The 17,631-nt window shown below is 32.7% G+C and overlaps 1 protein-coding gene across 3 annotated transcripts in view; it reads right to left on the bottom strand.

The window, feature by feature from the left end:
- Nucleotides 1-799: 799 nt before the first annotated feature.
- The window catches only part of NLGN1 (neuroligin 1), a 909,290-nt gene continuing 892,458 nt past the window's right edge, over nt 800-17,631 (bottom strand). For 2 of the 3 annotated variants that reach the window (XM_015131524.3, XM_015131526.3), the window contains exons 5-6: nt 13,823-14,612; nt 800-13,007 (exon numbers count right to left, since the gene is read on the bottom strand). In XM_015131524.3, coding sequence (XP_014987010.1) covers nt 12,185-13,007; nt 13,823-14,612 — 1,613 coding nt within the window. In that variant the 3' untranslated portion in view covers nt 800-12,184. 3 annotated transcript variants of the gene reach the window in all.

The raw sequence follows: 17,631 nt of genomic DNA, 5'->3' as shown, positions 1-17,631 counted from the left end.
TTGTGATGGTGTGCTTTCACGGGTGGTTTTTCCATCCATTATACGGGGCAGTTTGTAGGCCCTTTCAATTAGTAAACTCATGTTTTTTAAGTCCGAAACATTTTCATGTATTATTTATTTTATTACAATCCTATTTATTTTATTGTAAAATATAATCCAGGTACAGAAAAACATCATGAAATAAATGTTTGGTTTAAAACATCATCATAAGGAAAATGCTCAGGTAAAAAACACCCAGATTAAGAAATAGCACTTTGCAAGCCACTGCAAAAAAAATCCCTCCACATGGACCATCTCAATCACAGCTTATTTCCTTTGTTATCAATCAACACTATTTTAGATTACTGCATCTTGCTGTCCTTTATAATTTTATCACCGAGTCGTACTTCCTGAAGCAGAAATTGTTTTAAAAGTATTTGCAAGTTTTTAAAAATCTACGTATTTTCTCTGTATTTTTTTTTTCAATTTATTTACTGAGGAAACAAGAAAATTTAATTGGGAAAATTTTAAATAGTGTGAATTGTCTGATTTCATATCTATGGTATAATTTAGCATGCTTCTTTGATGTACTTCCTGAACCTATATATTTTCTGACAGTTGAACCTAGAGTCTTCATCATATACAGGTTTGGTTTTGACTGCAAGCCTTTTCAAAGGTAATCTTGTGTATATCTATCCAGGAGGCACATGATGACTGACTCATTATTTCTAATTTTGTGATGTTTAATACCTAGATCCACTGATTTATTGGAAGCAATAAAACAAGTGACAACTGAAATTCTAATACAATAATTCCCTTCTTTTGTTAGCTGAGATACTTCTACGAAGAGTGAATTCTCATCTACCATTTGGCTGCCTTGATGTACAGTTGGTGGAGGAATGGCAGGACAAAATATTTAACTGTTCTTTTTACTTATGAGTTTTCAAAACAATGAATTATTTTCCAGTTATCTGCCATAGGTGGTAGATGTTTTCTTTTTAATTATTATTCACTTTAGAATTTAAACTCAATTTGTTTTCAATTAATTGAAATTATCCTTATTGATGTTCAAATTGTCTTATCTTTAGATAGTGAGATCATCTTTGTATTGGTTCCGATGTCCTTTAGATATATTCCTAGAAGTCTTTGACAAGATATTCCAGGTTCACCTTCTACAGTTTGTTCCCCAGACCTCTCTTTCTATGTGTGTTTGTGTGCGTGGTGAATTTTTTAAAGTAGGAAATGTTCTTTTAAGACCACAATCTGGTCCTTAGGGATACTCATTGCTACTGGCTTGATCATAGTTTGCATAACATTTTTTGAAGTGTTCATTCTGACAGTTGCACTTTAAAATTGAAACCACAAGATGGGTTTTTACTTAACCTCTTCTACTCTGATTCAGAATATCCTTTCTTCCACATTAAGAGTGCTGGTTCTCAAAGACAGTGCAGTTGATAGAATTAGCATATCACAATATCCCTCTGCTGTATTCTGTTACACAGAAAGCAGTTTCAGAGTAGCAAGAGCACTGCTACCACTGTAAATATGATTATTGAACATAATGAAAATTTTTACCCATGATTTTTGTATTATCTTTATATTTCTTATAGCTGTACTGTGTCTTCATTGTCAGAGCATGCAACCAGCTTACCCTGTACTCCACCATACAGCCCTCATTTAGTCTTAGCTCTCTGGTATTTAGTGCCCATTATCAGTCCTTATGTCCATGTCACCCTTCTGTTTGTCTACAGGTCTTTTTCTGGTAAACTTCTCAGGAGGTGTTCATGGTAACAGTATTCCCTAAGTTCTTGAATGCCAGTAACAGTTTGTCCATGCCCTTCGTACTTGTAGGAAAGTTAGTTTATGACTGAATATAAAAATAACTTGCTTACATTCTAACTTCTTATCTTTCGCATGTTACTTTAATTTTTACTGGTATAAAGCATTGTTTCTGAAGTCTGATGATGATCTAATTATATAACAAAAGAGTCTTCATTTTAAGAGATTTGGTGATTTTAGCTAGATGTGAATGCTTGTATTATTTCTTTGATAGTCAATAATCTTGTTAACATATGTCTTGATGTTGGTCATTTTTGATCAGTTATTGCAGATATTCAGTGTGCTTTTTGAAAATGTGACAACAAATCTTTTTCTGTTGTATTGTAAAAGTGTCTTTGAATATAGCTTTCATTGTATTTGTTGTGTTCTCCTTGTTTTGGTTTTCTTTTTTGAAGGTTTCATATACATGTATATTGAATCTCCTTTTTCTATCTTCATATCACTTATGCTTGATTTTTTCTTATTTCTCCCTTCCTCTCCCTCTCAGCTCACATCCTCCATTCCTTCCTTTTTGAAACTTTTTAGATTTTTTCGACTGTTTACTATTTATTCCTATTTCTTTTTGAATATTTTTCTGTCTCTTAAAGCATTCTTTGGTCTGCATTTCTTTTAATTTGGTCTTGATTTTAAAAATTGTTTTTTCTTTTATTTATAATTCTTTCTTGAGTTATATTAAAGCATCTCTTAACTTTTCTAATTCTGACTTATGTTGTTATTTCATAGGTTGTATTATATTCTTAATGTTTTCAGTTTATCTAATTTCTATCTCTCAAAAACTTATTAGAATTTCTTACCTGCTATCTCTTTTTCTATTCCTTTTTGTTCTGATAAGTTTATATATTTTTTAGTCCTCTCCTTACATTTTGTGGAAATTAACAACAGGGAAAAAAACACACATGTCTTTTATTCCCAGTATTTAATCAGCTCTATTTTCCTTGTGAATTTGTCCTTTCCTTATTTAAACTACAGGAATTTTCTATCCACTCATATTAATTAATCTTTCATTGCTGATATGTGTTGCAAATACTTACTTTCAATATGTGCTTATCATCAGTTTTTTAAAAATCTTGTTATCTGATGTTTTGACAGTTTAATTTTAACTTGTTATTCTTTTTCTTTATTGTTTATGTTGTTTTATGTCTTGTTAATAAATTCTTCCCTACTTCAAGGACATGACAATGTTTTCCTATGCATTCTGAAACATTTAAAATGTGCTTTTATGTTTATATTTTTAATTTGTCTGGGATTGATTTTTGTGTGTAGTATGACATAGGGATGTTTTCTCTATGGGTAGGGATAGCCATTGTTAGCTGAGGCATCTCTCCTTTCTCTTGATTTGTATTTCCCTTTATATGCCATGTTCCTCTTTCTTCATAGATCTGTTTATGGGTTCACTGTTATCCTACACTGGTCTGTCTCTGAACTGATGTAACACTCTTTTGATTACAATAGTTTTATAGTAAATAATGAAATATGGTAGACAAAGTATTTGCTGCTTATTCGTTCGATTCAAAATAATCTTGGCTATTCCTGACCCTTACTCACCTAAAGTGTGTAATCAAACAGTGTTGAAATTTTGATTAGAATAGCCTTGAATGTAAGGAGAAATTTGAAACTTATTTTTATTTTCTTCTGTTTTGTCCTTAGAGCTGACATATAGTGTCCTCACATGGAACATTTCCAGATAAATTTTAAAAAAGAATATGTATGTATGTGTGTATATATATATGTGAATATATGTGTGTGTGTGTATATATATCAATATATATATATAATGCCCCCCACATACATACACAGAAAATACACCTTTACACGTTTACACATGAATGACATATTTGTAGAGATTTATATACAAATTGGTGATAGTCAATGTCTTTGGGGAAAAAGACTAAGGGATTAGAATCTGTAGTAAAAGAGATGTCTACTTTTCACTTTAAAATATTTTGTTTTATCTTATGTATGTATTACTTTTTCATACAAGGAATCCCACTTTAAGACCACACTTGACTGGCCTAAATCCACATCCTAATTATGATAGGTGATTCGTGTGAGAATGATTTTTCTACATCTTCTAACATTTAATACAACGCACCGGGAACCCAGAAGTTCCCAAATGGAAAGTTTAGAGTAATTATCCAAGTTTTCTTACTAAAGATGACTATGATGTCAGGCAAATATTTCACATGGAAAAAAATATATCCTGCAAATGTATCTGATAGCGTATTTTGTGCTGTGTGTGTAGAAGAGAGGAAGAGTAATCAGTTGACTGCTAGTAATGTGAGAACAGGGACCACATTTTATTCACTTTTCTATCATTGACAACTAGCTCAGTAACATACATAATAGATGCTTAATAATAATCTTTTAAACAATGAATTAGTGAATAAGCACATCAACAGGTATTAAAGATATTTTGAGAGTGGTATGTAGGAGTTTGTTGTGGGGTGCGATACAGAACCTGGAACATAAAAGGGCTTAGTAATTGTCACCTTTGCTTTTGTCAGTACTTTACACACTATCTCTATTACTATTATTCCAGAGATTTATCCTCAACCTGATTCTGCTGGTATTTTTTTCGTTAGTGATTGGTTGAAGATAGAAGTTTATCACCTTTGTTGATTTCATTACTCTGAGGTGGATAGATAGGTCTCCATAGGCTGTAGTGCTGTACCTAATGAGGTAGAATTTAATAGTGTTTAATATCTTGAACATACAATAAAACTCAAATGATCAAGGGCAGTAGAAAGACAGAATTTGCTTAACAATAGTGCATGTAGAATTGTTAAAGTTTTAGTAGAAAGTACATCTCAATCTGAATTATCAGTATGCTATGGCCAACAAAGAATGTAATAGTATTGCAAGTTAAATTAAAATAAATATAGTTTGTGTAATGAGGAAGTTGATAGTGGAACTCTATTAGGCAGTGATGAACTATACGTAAGTGTTTATTATGGTCAATCCTAGACATTAAACTTTCCAAGAAACTTAGGCTGGGGAGCAAATTTGGAGAACAGTGATTAGAATTGTGAAAAGACTGCACTATTTTGTACTGCAAGTGGGATTTTTTGCTTTGAGGAGAAAATAACTCATGGAAGATATGAAAGCTATCTTTAAATATTTGAGAGCAATTCAGGTGATGAAGACTGTATGACCATAAAAAGAAAACAATGGAGCAATAAATCAATATAAAAAGATATCTCAAATAGTCCAAAATGTAGCCAGCTGTTTTAGAATTCAGACCCATGGCAGTGTTCAATGGCAGACTTCACAATTACATGTTGAGGTTGTGGCAAAGGGTTAAGGAACCACTTATGGGGCTGGATCAGATGAGATTTATGCTGGAAATTTCATATTCCATGAAATTTGAATTGGCATACTGTAGCATGACTTCAGATAGGGCTGTATTTATTATTTGGAAAGATGGCTGCCAAATACCTTAACTGGTGAACTGACTCAATAGAATTCAACTAACATTTTTTTTGAACTCAAGAAATGTTGATTTGTGTTTACTGTTTTGAGACATGTAAAATAGACAAAACGAGGAATTGTACAATGATTTGCTACAGAGTATAGCATAGAAAGTGGTCTAAATCAGTCCAAATGTTTGAACCTATTCCAAACTTGACAATGGTTGTATGTTAGTAAGTCATAGAATTGGCCACGTGTTTAATACCCATTATGTTGCCTGACACATAGTAGACACCATTTGTTGAAAGAAGAAATGACTAATTTCTTTCACTGCTTGATTGATGTTCACTAGTTTCTAACCTGCCTGAGGAAGAGAGGAAGCCAATTCCCAAGGCACCAGTTAGTCAGATCCCCTTTTAAGACTTTCAGCACAACTTTACCTCCTTGGAGAAGAGGCCATAACTAGTAATAGGATAGGCCATGGAAATAGGAGCCACAGTAACTGGTAAGAAGATCTCCTGTAGTGCAGAGGAAGGCAGCTCTGAGAACAAAGTTGAGTATTTTCAGGGGAGATAGAAATGTTTTAACTAGATAGTCAATCAACTCTCCAAAATTGAGACAGTACTTCAAATTAGAGCATTCCATTAGAAAATATTGCTTTCACATGAACATTCACAGAGTATATTTGAAACTTTTTTTGAACTCAGAAATAACATCCTGCAAACCATAAGGAAATATAAAACTAGTGAAAATGTAATCATATCAAACAACATCAAATTTTACAAAACATCAAAACCTGTTTATGGAAAGTGAAATTGTTAGAATATGTTTTTTAACTGTTTAATTTATTTGGTGCCCATGGCCATATGTGGCCACAGAGACTTGTAAAGCAATGCTAATTCTTTTATTTAGCCACTGGAAACATTTTTCTTTAGGCTATGTATGAGGAAATTCTATGATGTCCTCTTTGCTGTATTCTTAACTTGGGCTATATACAGATGAGAGATGATCTTACTTCACACAGTCTTCCTACCAAGATCATTACTGATTAGATAGTATAGAACCATAAAAATTTCAGTATAGGTTTTATTTTTATTTGTTTCTGGTGACATGATTTGATCAAGACTTGGATCAAGAATTAAATTTATGATATCTTCCTAGATATTATTAATTTTGTTCTCTAAGAATAATAGATTTATGATTTAAAGAGATTTATTTAAATTCCTTTTCTCTTCTTTTTAAAAAACTGTCACACATCTCTATTTAAAACACTGTTTGGATGCAAAAAGTCATTAATTCAAAATTGAGAAGTTTTTCTTCTTTTTTTCTCTCTCACTTCCTCCTTTTTTCCATTCTTTTCTTTCTCCTTCTCCCACTTTCCCTCTCTCTTTTCTGAAAAATTGTGTCCAAGCTTCCCAAATCTATTCTCTAAATTCTTGCCTTGCATTCACCAAGAGGTGAAAAGATCAAAAAATATCATTGTTTCTATCAAGTGAGAACTGTCAGGTGTGGGTAAGCAATACAAAGATTTTTGTAAGAAAACACTTATCTTAGTAATGTTTTTCTGTGAGGCAAACAGAGAAGAAATTATTTCTGAGTTTAAAAATAGTCAACACAACTTGGAAAACATGGTAATATTTATTCATGATAATAAACATGTTTTTAATGAAAGACATAGATGTCCAAACACAAACTGAATCATGACAACCCAATGGTCTTTTTCACAAAAACCGTGACATATGTCCCATTAATTTGCTAAATGATATGAATGCAGAGAAAGGATGAATCAAAACCACTAAAATCCTTTTAAACACACCATCTAGTTTAGATGTCAACTCTGAAAATGGCATTCAAAAATGGTCCCTCTGTTTTACATTTATCTGCTGAGTTTTTGTTACTGTACCCTTACCAATTTTTTAAAAGCTTTAATTGTTATCATTCATTTCAACTCAAAACTGCTAGCTATTTGGTTTGACTTTCCATAGAGGACTAAATTCAGTCACATTAATATATATGTAGGTAGTTATACAATGTCATTTGTAAGTATATGGGTCTGAAAGGGTCATTATAAATGTTATATAAACCATATAGTATATAGGGTATATATACTATGTGGTGTATGTAATAGCTGACTAGAAAAAAAATATATACCTATCTACTATATGATTATCTCTAATAGCTTCAGACTTCTTTTAAATTAAACTTAATATTTGGAACATTTTTAAAGTTTGTTAGAGATTTAAATTTTTATTCTTAAGTACCATCAAGCCAGATGCCTATATAATTGTCACTTTCAAAAATTTACCTCAATCTTTCCCAGAAGCCATTTAGATCCATCTGATATTATTTTAAAAATCAAATTAAACGTAAAAATGTCTAAATAAACTTGTCTTATTGGTAATTTATAATATAGTCTTCCTATTGTACTCTTTAAATTGAATTATCAGAATCTGAAAATTTTAAAAAAAGCTAAGTTTTATAAATAAAATCTCAGGAGGAAAAGGCACTTAAGCCCTGCACGTGGTTATTCCTGTCTGTATTCTCCACAACCCTTATCAAATGGAATTGATTTCTGGCCTGCATACAAATACAGCAAAGTGCCAGAATAAAGTCAAATCAGAATGCTTATGAAAAAGAATCAAGTTGGTCACCAAATGTTTCACATCAGTAGGAAATTTCTTTAGAGACTTCTGATGGCAATTTGAAGGGTATGTTGCTATCAGATCAAGTGCAGGAGAGGTATAAGGCTACTGGAGAAATTCCCTTAGTTTATTGACCAGAAAGCTAAAACATTTGTCGTAACGGGAAAGCTTGACAAGATAATTAAATGAATGATAACAAAATCTCAGCAGGGAAGTGCCCATTAATTGAATGTGTTTGGAAGCATGTTTTCACAAGTATAACCAAATTATCTAATTCCCATTCACATTAAAAAGTGATAGTCTATACCAACTAATTACTGGAAATGAAGGAAAAGGCCAGTACTTTGAACCAATAACACAGAAGAAAACAAAATTACTAACATCAAAAGGCTGCCATATTTGATAGCTTCTTAAGAATTCAGTTCATCATTTCACCCTTTGAAAGTATTTCAGTGAAACTCGCCAAAGAAAAGAATCCCAGTAACTTCTATGTGGTAGTGTCTTTAAAGCTGGAACACATTTCTCACATTCTTTGTATCCTTTTTTGATATTAATATGTGTGTCACGATGAGTGTGCCAAGAGGTGAAAAAACTGTTGTTATAGATATAACAATTTAGTTTCAGCACTTCACTTCTGTAAGAAAATTAGTGCCATCTGTTTTCCTTTTTAGTGCTACATATGGTTGATAATTTTTTAAAAATGTTGTTGCTGTTTTCATGTACAGATCAGGAAGTCTGAAATAAAGCATCATTTTGGTCAACTTTTATATTTGAAATAAGGAATAAAATAATATATATTCAGATTTTCTGCTTTGAGTTGCCAGCAAGATGTCTCCAAATTGGATATTTTTAATGCTTTAGCAAATTATTTTCCAATTTGCATAAAGTTAGTAATAAACTTTGTTATATATCTGTGGTAGCCAATTAGATTCTGTTCATAGTCAACATGTTCAATAAAGATTTAAGACTATGAAATCTGTCACTTTTATTTTTCTAAACCCATACTCTAAAACATTAATCTGTTGGTAAACATTTGGCAAAAATTTTATATAACAGCGAAACAATGAAATGAAGTTCACTTTAGTGTAATTTTTATATAAATTATAAGCAGCTTTGCCTAATTTTTAATCGGAGCCAGGAGAATCTGAATTAACAAATAATGACAAAAATATTATTTTAATTTTTTACTTACATTGTTTTTCAAAGAAAATTATTATCTAAATAAACACATTTTCAACATACTTTCTAAAATTTAGTAACAGTATTTATTTTCCTTGCATATAAAAATTATGTTTCAGCTTTAAAAACAGTTCTTAATGTTCTGTGTAATTGTGGAACATCCTTTTTCATTCAGAAAACTAGAGACTGGAAATTATAAAAGTAGCAACTAACACTCATTCACAATGACTTTATCACGTGACTGGTGAACAGCTATTAAACCTAGGCTGCTTTATCTTCCATAAAGTTATTCTACCCTAATTTAGAGAAAATAATAGGGCTATATTTTGTTTTCCGAAATCATTTTCCTAAATTAATATAAAGAGGATGACAGTTATGCTATATATAGGTAGATTGATAAATGCAGAGCAATAGATTGGTAAATAGCTATAAATATGGCCATCGTTAAAACACAATATTTAATAGAATGTTTGGTTTTGCCAAATGAAGCAATGCATACAAAAGTATTCATTCATATCTTATTTTGCTGTCATTTCTATTCTGTTCTAGTGTTTTGTTTAATTAATACAGTAAAATACAGTGTTCCAATTAAACAATACTTCAGATGCTAAACAATTATTTCTATTTGTGTACACTGGCAGTTCACAGTTTAAAAGCATAACCACCTCAGTCAAAAACTGCATGTAGATCACTCTGGATTTTGAAGACTTTTGCTTCTAACAGAGATTTTTTTTTTTTTAATTATGGAGGAATACACACATTTCATTGATAGATAACAATTGGGAGGGGGATTATAATCAAATAAATTCCTTGAAATAGATTTTTATCTTTTAGTGCCAGTTTAATATCTTGCTCAGCACGTTTACATTCTCTTAGCATGGCAACTTTCTATTCATTACTTTATGGTAGTTTAATCACCCCCATTTTATGATCCTAGCTATTTGTATTCCATGAAATATTGCACATTTCTTTTCAGTAGACCTTTTCCTTGATGACCAGAAGTGGAACTTATGTTTCTAACTGAAAACAATTGACACTTTATTTCTACAACATCTGTACCTAAGAGATATTTAACAACACAAAGCTAATCTTTCTTTTTTTCATGAATTTCTGGAGCTTTTAAATTCATAACATTAAAGTTTTATGAGTTTCATCTTAGATGAGACTTGCCTTTAAATACATGTTTGTGTTTTCTGTGGAAGTTACCTATGTGTCTTCAAAAACCCGACTGGTCTAATCTAGAAAAATTACTCTTTGAGACAGTCATGTTTCTTTGTTTTTCTTTTCCTTTTTTTCTTTTTCTTTTCTTTTCTTTTTTTTTTTTTAGAAAAAAGAAAGACAAAACAGCAATAAACATTTTAGCTCTTTAATGAGCAAAGATCATGTTTCTTAGCATTGGACTAATAGTCATTATCCAGATTATCTTTATTTCACACAGTGACCAGTGACATGGCCAAGATGTACAAAGTTGGTTCCATCAAGTAGTATACAATTTTTTTGTATAATAATCTTTCATTCTTGAAAAAGAGTAACTGAAAAGAAAGGTTTCTGTTACTGCAGTTAGTTTGTCAGAGAAAGTTCTTTGCATTATCTTATAAACTATCAAAATTGCTAGTCATCTGAAAAAATGTAAAAAAAAAATCACATAACTTTAGTCTAATAGAAATATAGTACAGGTAAGAGAGAAAGTATTTATCAGGATGTGCTCTTTAAGTCCATCTCATTTTTTTTAAATATAAATGTACATCTGATTACATATACAAACATTTGGAAAGGTCTGTGATATACTGTTACTGGTAAACAACAGGGGGATGAAGAGTTTCCTGTGGTCTGAGAATATTCATTTAAAATCACACGTATGTGTAAGACTAAAATCCTCCAGGTGTTGACTCTCCTAGGTTCTGTATCTACGTTGCACTCTACTGAGATTGCGTGAGTAAATTCCAGTGAATGAACCTCAGTGAGAAAGATAAGTGATGTAAAGAGGGACATAACTTTATAATGAATTGTTATTAGTAAACGTTTGTCATGCAGCATAAGTAAATCAATGAACTCAGAACTATAATCAGAGTGTTAATACTGGGGCATCCTCATATCATGAAAGACTGTTGCAAGTAACTCTTTGGACACACTTCACCTTACCAAAAGGAACAAAATACAGAGTAACAAAAAAAAAACACAGCAACTTATAGATCCTGTACCACATGTCCAATTAGGGTTATAGTTCTATAAATTATCTAGATGAGAATGAAAAGAACATTGAAAACAGGGAATTTTTTTTCTGGGATTCATATCAGCGAGTATTCACCACTATACCTATAGTTTCTTCAAATACCTTTAATAACTAATTCCTTCTATATTGAAACTACTGTGAATTATTTTATTGTAATTACTTTTGCCCCTTAAAATCTTTAGGTTCTGCCAATTGATGGAGGAAGCTTCTATTAAAAACTCCAATGGGATGAGAAGAATTTTAATTACGGCTTAATCAGCAGCACAGCCACCAAGCATATAAATTATCATGCACATCGTGCTAAAAATATCCAGTTTCCTTTATCCCCACAACTTTATACTGACAGCACTTATGTGATAATGTTGTACCTGCCAGTCTTTAAACTTCTTTGTTTTACTGGCAAATTTCAGCATGAGCCTTTGCTAAGGCCATTAACAGCATTGACGCTTTGTGTACTTATCCAAATATGTAAATATGGTCTACACAATAAAACGGCTCCAAATAAAAACTGGTGAAAATTATCTGACATTCCATTGGTGTGTCCCTTGTGCATATTCATAGTTTTTTTATTTTTATTTTTTATATTTCAGACATAGTTCTTTCCTGTTTGGTGTTCCACATGCCTAATTCCATTATGTAACTTAAATCTTCAAAAAATTAATTCTTGAATGTGAATGAAAAAGTATCATTCGGCACAATTGCTTCAAGCAATTGAAATTTGTTTTTAAAGTTGATTTGTATATACACAATTCATTTTTTTCAAAACCCCCAAAGTTCTTGATATGTATATTCACATAACATTCCTCCTTATTTAAATAGTAAGTCTTGTAGGTTGAAAGCCAAGGAATCTTCAGTAATCGTTTACTGCAATCCACCAAAAAAATAGTTTGTTTCTGTTATCTGGCTATACCCTGGTTGTTGAATGTGAATGGGGGTGGGGATGGGGATGGGGCAGAGTATTGTTCTGTCCTCCAGTAAATGTGTTGAATGTGTGTAAGGGCTGAATCCCTGGTATGGTGTTGGGAATCATTGTAATGGTGTTGGGTGTCATTAAGGGAACATCATCAGGTGACCTCCTCATAGCTAGTGTGTAATCTGGGGGACAGGCGGTCCGAAGAACCACCTCATGTGGATGGATGGACTCACATTCATGATCCAAATCAGTGTGCTTCATTTGGAGGGACATGATTTCTTCTTCTTGTGCATGGGTTAGATCATTGGTAGTAGTGCGCTGAGGGCTGCATCTCCTGTGAACATCATGTCTCCTCTTATCCTTTTTGTAGTACAGGGCTGCAAAGGCCAAGATGTTCAGAAACAGCAGTGATGCTCCAACTGCAATAGTGACACTCAGCTCTGTTGAGTAGTCCCTTTGATCCACTGAAAATGGACTTGGTTGTTGTTTGGGATCATCCTGCTTGGCAGTGGGAAAGGCTGACGTGACAGGTACAGAATTTTTTCTCGTAGGTCTGAAAGTGATGTCAGTTGATGGCACTTTAGTTGTTGTAGAGGTATACTGAGAAATGTCATTGAGATTATGCAGATGAGGTACCAACTCCAACCAGAGGTTCACCTTATTGGCTCTGTAATGTTCTTTAACTCTTGGTTTTAATCCAATATGGAGATAAAGTTGGTCTTTCTGGGAATATCTGGTCCATGCTACTTCTTCAAAACGGTTGGGTTTGGTATGAATGAATTTCGTGTCTTGAGGGACTGGTTGATTTGGGTCACTAAAAAGGAAAAGATAAAGTTATTTTGTTTTTTACTTAAAATCACACTACTTTAACATATAATAATTAAAGAGATGACTCAGAAATGCTTTAGATTGTTTTTTAAATTAACTTGGGTCAATTTAGAAATATAAATCTCCTAGCAGGCAGATTGTTCGATGAATAATAATGTAAGGCAATAAGTCTCACATTCTTGTTCTCTCTGCCTATCCTGAGATGGGCTACTATCTACCCAAAGATTTTAAAGAATTATTTAAATACTCACATACGTATGAGTTGTCTCATAGGCAAACTAGCAGAGATGACACGGAATAGTGGAAAGGATTTTTGATTTTAAATTAGTAGATAAAGGGTTGAGACTAGGTTCTGCTATATACCAGACATGTGACCATCTCTATGACACTCCCAGAACCTCAGGTCTCTTTTTCGTAAAGTGGGATTAATAGTACCTGATCTGCCAGATTCAGAAAGGTAGTTGGAAGGATGAAAGAGTGTTGTGAATTACAAAGCACTATAAAATAATATTTTGTACTGCTGAACAATAGTAAGTCTTGTATAATTCAAAAACCAAAAGCATATGTAATTAAGTAATGCAATTGAGATATGTACTTTCTTAACAAGCTTCTAAAACACCAGAAATAATAAAGCAATGACTTTTAAAAACACCATAATGTAGAATTAATTTTGAATAAAGGATTGTAATATATTGCAGGTATTAATCCAATATGAGATTATCTGGGCATAAATATCTATTATTTTAAAATGGTTAAAATAATATTTTTATTAAAAATAAACTTCATTCCTTAGGTACATACCCAGTTTTAGCAAAATTTGTCCAGTATGTCATTACAACTGCACTCAGCATCACATCATTTTTGGAAAAATTGCAAGGAAATAACTCTGTAGGACCAATCATGGGGATTCCCAGGACATAGGGAACCTCGTCTCCGTGGGCTGCATCAGCCCAAGCTGGAACCTGATCTGTTTGGCAATGATGGTAAAAGGCATAGAAGTACGTAGGTGAACCAAAGTTTGAGTGAAGATCTGCTGTGGCTACAGCTGGTGCCACCCACTGATGGTCCGTAAACAAAGCCAATAATGTCTTTCTTCTGGTTTCAGGGTTATGACGGTCAGCCCAGTCAGTATACATGAACTTAATGGTTTCTCTCAAAACATCCTTGCCTTCAGGATATCCGTATAAATTATCAACAAAATTTGAAACAGCGAAGTCAAAATCACTAGCTGATATACCATCATCGCTATCTACTATATTTTCAACAAATTTTAACCCTTCCCCTTGGTTCACTCCTAACATTATATCATAGTTGAGAAACTCTCCTTGCTCCATCAATATCTGAGGGTCATCTGGTATTACATCACCATCAATCACAGGTCCAAAGGCTATGTGGTATCGAGCTGGTTGAATATCTTGGTCAACAAGTTCTTTGTAAGGCTTCTTCTGTAGGCATTCCACTAACTCTACTGTATCTGAAACATTGCAACCAACTTTTGTGGCCAACATTCTAGCATATTTTGCAGGTTGAAAACTGACAGCCCAGCTGGAAAGGGCTGTTCCACTTTGAGCTATTGCTCGTTGAAAAAGTCCTATGGGAAAATCAACAAAGAATTTTAGATGATCTTTGAGTAATGTTGTGGTAAAACAGTAACATCTGATATTTTAGACATGTATATAAAAACCCAGATACAACTCAAGAAACAGGGAGATAGAGACATTTTTGCTTAAGGGAATTACACAAAGCCAACTGCAGGGTATAGTGGATTAGAGAGGTGGATCTAATTCTTCTGCTTTGAGTGGCACCTGCTTTAGGGATCAAGAAGCCTCAAAGAGGTAGCAGGCAAGAAGAAAAGGAGAAGATGTAGTGGTACAAAGTCCCAAATATGTTCTTCAATGAGTGTGTAAATACTTATCATCAACATTAACCAGATGGGGCCAATCTTCTCCTATTCAAGTCCTCAACAGACTCTACATTGTCTGTTTGGAATATTTCCTCTAGCTTGGCTGTGCCTATCTTCCTTCAAAATAGTTCTATATATTTGTTTTAACCAGATGTTATTTGAAAAAGAATTCTTGAAGGCTCACACAATGACTGGGGCTGGCTGTTTGTTTATACCCTGGGGTTGGCCCTGAATTCACACAAAACAGAATATTACTTTAGACGTACTCTTTCCAATCTTCATGTCAGACATAGTATGCTGAATATTCATCTTTCAGAAGAAGACATAACATTTGAAGTGTTTTCACTAGGCTAAAGAAAAAACCATCAGCAGACAGATTTAGTGTGGTGTGATTTAACTTTTGCCACTGTTGAATGTACACTACTACTCTTATCATAAAAGATGAAAAGCACATGGTCCACTGCTTTTTACTTAATTGCATTTAAGAATTGTAAATGATGGTTCCATATGCAGTTTGTTAAGTGCTGCAAGTCATTAAAATTTACAAACGCACTTTATCTTCTCATTAAGGTATTTTTCTGATAAAATTCCTTTTTTAAAAATATAGTTTATCTATTTGCTTTTAAATATTTAAATTTATTATCAATTTCCAAATACAGCTTTGTGCTTCAGTTATTTAAAAACATGCTTAATTATTCATATGTGTTAATGAGATAAAAACTCTTTTCACAAAGGTGTTGAAGCACTGTTTGAATTAGAAGGAGAGTTTTAGATATTTTTAACCTAATATGCCTATACATTCAACATGTCTGTAACATGTTCCCATACAATTCTAAAGCTATTTTAAAAATCTAACAGTATTAATATACATTTATTTTGGTTTTCTGACATCTTTATAAACATTTTTTAGTTTACTAGAACAAAGTATGCTAGAGCAAATGATACAAATGCAGATAATTTTAAAAATTATCTGTTTATTAACGGTTGCTGTTTATTAACGGTTGCTCAGGAAAATATTTTAATAAATAAAAATTATATAACTAAAATAGATCTGGTGATTTCTATAATATTATTTCCCATTTCAGGGACTCAACATTAACTAAATATACTGAAAGAGATTTAGAAGGAAAGGCACATCATGTTCAATATATCCTAAAATATACCACCTAGATGGTATTGGGAACACCATATGTTTTATCATTAGTGAAAGTGCCTCTTGTGTGGATGCAAGATGGGGTTTACTCACGGTATATCCAGGCCTGAGCATTGGTGCAGCCCTTTGTGGGGTTTATTGCCTTTAAAGTTTACATGTACATTGGAGGCAGAATCAGCTTGATGATTTCAAGAGATTTTTTTTGAGCATCTCCTGATAAAATCAGGCAGCTCAGTCTGGAGATAGGTTTAGGCCAAACCTAAGTTCATGTCTTTTTCCAGAGATAGACAGATTTCCCTGAAGTGTATAATAAAATGTTGTATTTTCAACAGTTTGCATAACCATTTCCCACTGTTTACCACACCATCAGCTGATGACTAGCAGTGTTAGCTGATGAACTAACTGACTTATCTTTTAAACCGTGCTAGTTTTATACTAGCTAAAGGTGGCTTTCATGTCAATTTTTGATCAAGTGGCCCCGAGAAACCTATATAGGTGGCTTAGTGTTGCTTTAGTCACATAGTGGCATTAGGAAAAATACTGAGATTAGAACAATCTAAAGTATATAGGTGGCTTAGTGTTGCTCTAGCTACATAGTGGCACTAGGAAAAATACTGAGGTTAGAACAATCTAATCTGTTTAATTAAAAACCACTAAATTTATTATTTCAAAAGAAGCCATTTCTTTACAGATGAAATCTCTCTTGGAAATGTTCATCTGTGTTATTTTGTCACCTTGAATCAGAATTGTACTAATATAAATGAAATCTTATATAAACTGTGTTAATAAATTGAGTCTATATATGATTCTCCAAATATACAGATTCATTTAAGGACTGGCTCTTCTTTTGAAATTCAACACTCATGTGTTTTTGATACCAAAAACAAATATCATATATCTGGTGTTCCTATCACAAAACTCAACCTTACAAATTAAGATGCTTCATGAATTATATTTGACAGTATATACTTTCTTCTTGGATATAAAATGACAATAAAAGATCAGAAATTAAAAGATGGTCTGCGTTTTCATATATCCTCTGTCTTCCTCTCTATTATACATAAATAATGCAGAAAAAGTATTTGCTTTGCAAATTTCTCCAGCAATACTCTTCTGTTCTTGTGAAATTTCAAATTAATAATGCAGTCGGAATGGGTGATTCTATGCATGGTAAAATGGAGATGGAATTCATAAAGAACAATATGGTAAGCCTTGGACAGGCACTTTGGAAAAAATATGTCAAAGCCAGAAGATGGAAATGAGAAAAATATTTCATGGATTTCAGCAGCCTCAGTACTCCATGCTGCCTTGCCAAGTTTAGGGAGGAAAATAATGCTTTTGGAGCTAAAAATAGAAAAAACACTGAATCAAATGTATTTTTCTTTTTAATCAAAAGCTCTACCAGTGACCTTGATGCTTTGACAATTTTGGATCATGCATGCAAAATAATCAACAGTCCATTCTGTACTCAGACAACAAGCGAAATCACATGTTTTCAGACAAACTAGCTTACGACTGCTTCGTTAGCTTCATACTAATGAAGGGTTTAAAATG

Source organism: Macaca mulatta, chromosome 2 (genome assembly GCF_049350105.2).
Source record: "Macaca mulatta isolate MMU2019108-1 chromosome 2, T2T-MMU8v2.0, whole genome shotgun sequence".
NCBI lineage: Eukaryota > Metazoa > Chordata > Mammalia > Primates > Cercopithecidae > Macaca > Macaca mulatta.
Note: the sequence above shows the minus strand (reverse complement) of the source record. Positions and strands in the feature narration are given on the sequence as shown.